This window comes from Arachis stenosperma, chromosome 1 (assembly GCF_014773155.1).
Source record: "Arachis stenosperma cultivar V10309 chromosome 1, arast.V10309.gnm1.PFL2, whole genome shotgun sequence".
NCBI lineage: Eukaryota > Viridiplantae > Streptophyta > Magnoliopsida > Fabales > Fabaceae > Arachis > Arachis stenosperma.
Genome location: NC_080377.1, coordinates 42,075,580 through 42,078,893, shown reverse-complemented (window position 1 = coordinate 42,078,893; position 3,314 = coordinate 42,075,580). Strand labels below are relative to the sequence as shown.

General features: G+C 43.3%; 3 protein-coding genes across 3 annotated transcripts; all 3 read left to right on the top strand.

Moving 5' to 3' along the window:
• The first annotated feature begins 1,118 nt into the window (after positions 1-1,118).
• On the top strand, positions 1,119-1,664 carry LOC130978663 (uncharacterized). Its single transcript, XM_057902265.1, has 2 exons — positions 1,119-1,304; positions 1,365-1,664. The coding sequence occupies exons 1-2, from the start codon at positions 1,119-1,121 to the stop codon at positions 1,662-1,664; spliced, it is 486 nt and encodes a 161-aa protein (XP_057758248.1).
• Positions 1,665-1,730: 66 nt separating this feature from the next.
• LOC130978647 (cold shock protein 2-like) lies at positions 1,731-2,051 on the top strand. Its single transcript, XM_057902264.1, has one exon. It carries the CDS (start codon positions 1,731-1,733, stop codon positions 2,049-2,051), a length of 321 nt encoding a protein of 106 aa, XP_057758247.1.
• A 233-nt stretch (positions 2,052-2,284) lies between these two features.
• LOC130978631 (uncharacterized) lies at positions 2,285-2,788 on the top strand. The gene has a single exon (XM_057902263.1). The coding sequence runs from the start codon at positions 2,285-2,287 to the stop codon at positions 2,786-2,788; it is 504 nt and encodes a 167-aa protein (XP_057758246.1).
• Positions 2,789-3,314: the final 526 nt, after the last annotated feature.

Sequence of the window (3,314 nt, the reverse complement as noted above, 5' to 3'; positions counted from 1 at the left end):
ATATTACCTGTGTTTTCTACTGGGATTGAGGAGGTTCGGAAGGCGGTGGTGATGGGATCGCATGGAGGATCGGTTGGTGAAGGTTGTGGGACATCGGTGTTTGAGTAGAATAGAAATCCCCTAAGATAGATAACCTGGTTTATTTAAGTTAATGTTGGTATATTATACTTATCTATTTTAGAATGCTTTAAGCTTGAATCTGGTGATGGATATGGAGCTTAGGATTGCCTTTGGCGTCCCGGGGTCTTATATCCTACATCACTGGACACTGTTACCATACTGAGAACCTCCGGTTCTCATACCATATTGTTGTTGTGTTTTTCAGATGCAGGTCGCAACCCACCTCGGTGAGTTGCTTTGGATGGTGGCAGAAGCGGAGGATCTTGGATTCTTTTGGAGTCTTTTTGGTTTACTTTGCTTATACATCTCTCCTTTTGTATTTTGTTTTGCCTAGAGACATGTATTTGAGAGAAGAAAACTTGTTTAAGCTATTTTCAAACTGTTAGGTTTCTGTATGGTCTGTATATGGCTAGCCGGCTTAAACTCCGTGAGCTGTGGCTAGTTTCTTATGATATTACACTCTATTATTTTGTTATATCATCTCTATATCTTGTACCTTAAGTTAGTAGCTGATTTAGTACGCTTTGCGCTTTTAAATTCTATTTTGAGCTATATTCTTCATCGGACTTATAGATATTAATAATTCCTTCGATATAGGATATGTATGAGCTTAGAACTGTTGTAATCTCTGATTAACCTTTGCTGTACGACGTGAGGTAAGGCTTAGGCTAATTAGGGTGTTACATTTAGTAGTATCAGAGTGGTTCGTCCTCATGAGCCTGAGGGATGGACCGATTGTGCTTCATTGCATACTCTGTGTGTCTTTTATTTGATGCTATTAGGTTATCTGCTTGATATATGCATAGCATGCTTGTTTGTGAGTGCCTGTTTGGGATAATTGACATACTACACTTTTGATATTGAGACTGATCACCTTGATATCGATTATTTGGTGTAGACAGGAACTTTACATGGCTACTCGCGGGCGAGGTCGAACACGTACGCGAGAAAGTAGGAATGAGCAACCAACTGACAATCATGCCAAATTCATGGCGGCAATGGCGAATTTCACTAATACCATGGAAGCTAATGCTACTGTGACTCTGCAAGCTGTGCAGAGATTGGGCCAACCGGCTAGGAACAGAAATGGCAATGGGAATGGCGAAGGGAATGCCAATGATAATGTTGAGGGTAACGGCGATAACACGAGAAGAGTTCCGATGACCTTGGCAATATTTCTCAAGGTTCATCCGCCAACTTTCTGAGGGTCCACGAATCCTGTTAAAGCGGACTACTGGTTCTAGGCTATAGAGCGTGCTTTACAGGCGCAGCATGTTCCCCTCAATCAATATGTAGAATTTGCCGCTTATCAACTAGCGGGAGAGGCCCAGCCCTGGTGGCAGGCTGAGTGTCATTTACTACAGCTTCAGAACGCTGACATTCCATGGGAGGTGTTCCAAACGGCTTTCTATAAGAAATACTTCCCTGAGTCTGCATGGGAAGCAAAGGAGACGGAGCTAATGCAGCTGAAGCAAGGTTCCATGTCTGTGGCAGAATACACCAACAAGTTTGAAGAGCTTTGTAGATTTTCTCGGGTGTGTTAGGGTGACCCGGAGACCTTCGAGAGCTGGAGGTGTATTAAGTACCAGAGGGTTTTGAAGGATAGCATTATGACTGCTGTGGCTCCTATGGAGATCCGTGTCTTCTCCGACTTGGTGAACAAAGCAAGGGTTGTGGAGGAGTATGCCAAGACCGTGGCGGCATCCAAGGACGCTCATGGAGGGAGCTCTAGTCGTGTGCATGGCAAGTATTTTCATCCAAGAGGACAAAGCTTCAAAAGAGGAGGATATGCACCTCAAGGCCAAGGGGGCTTCAGAAAGAACAATCAGGATCCGTTCCAGTACGCTAAAGGAAGAGGAAATCAGAGTGGTTGCTTCCGTTGTGGGTTACCTGGCCATATTGCGATGGATTGCACTCGTGGAAGGAATTAGAATACGGGCCAGAGTCAGCATCAAGGTTGAGTCTTTGATGTGATTGCCAAGGATGCTTCCAAGGCAAATCCGTTGATGAGAGGTATATGTCTAATTGGTGATAAATCCTTAGTTGAATTATATGATACTGGAGCTTCGCATTCGTTTATTTTGTTTGCTAAAGTTGAGGGATTAGGCTTGGAAATGTCAGAGATACCTTTTGATCTGCATGTACACACTCCGATCAAACAGTCATGACTAGGTCAGGTTGTAGACAAGTAGGTTTCAAGCTTGAGGGTAGAGACTTTGTGCACGATTTGATCTGTTTACCAATGGTGGGACTGGAGATGATTTTGGGGTTTGATTGGTTGTCAAAGAATCGGGTTTTGTTAGATTTCTTTAAACGAACTATTCGGTTTATGCTGGAAGGAGAGAATGGAGCAGTGGTAGCTACAGGGTATTACTTGAACTCTGTAATGGTGCATTGTAGTGGGGAGGAGTGTCAGGGTTATATTCTGTTGGCTGCTAATGCATTGGGTGATGCCCAGAACTTAGATCAGATTCCGATGGTTAGAAATTTTCCAGAAGTGTTCCCTGAAGATATCCCTGAGTTCCCACCTCAAAGGGAAATTGAGTTTGCGATTGAATTGGTGCCGGGAGACGGACCAGTATTGATTGCACCGTATAGAATGGCTCCGATAGAGCTAACAGAGTTAAAGACTCAGTTGGAAGAACTTCTGAATAAGATGTTCATTTGACCGAGTGTATCACCGTGGGGAACGCCAGTTTTATTGGTGAAGAAGAAAGATGGAGGAATGCGTTTGTGCGTGGATTACCGACAGTTGAACAAAGTGACTGTGAAGAAGAAGTACCTGCTACCAAGGATAGATGACTTGATGGACCAATTGCAAGGAGCTGGAATGTTTTCCAAGATTGATTTTGAGATCCGGTTACCATCAGATAAGGGTGAAGGAAGAGGATATCCCTAAGACTGCATTTAGAACATGCTATGGACACTACGAGTTTGCGGTAATATCTTTTGGGTTAACGAATACACCTGCTGTTTTCATGGATTACATGAACAGAGTCTTTAGTCCCTTTTTCGACAAATTCGTGGTGGTTTTCATAGATGACATCTTAGTTTACTCTAAGACGGCAAAAGAGCATGAGGAACACTTGAGGATTGTGTTGCAAATCTTGAAGGAGTGAAAGTTGTATGCTAAGTTGTCAAAGTGCGAATTTTGGAAGGAGGACGTAAAGTTCTTAGGCCACGTAGTGAGTAAA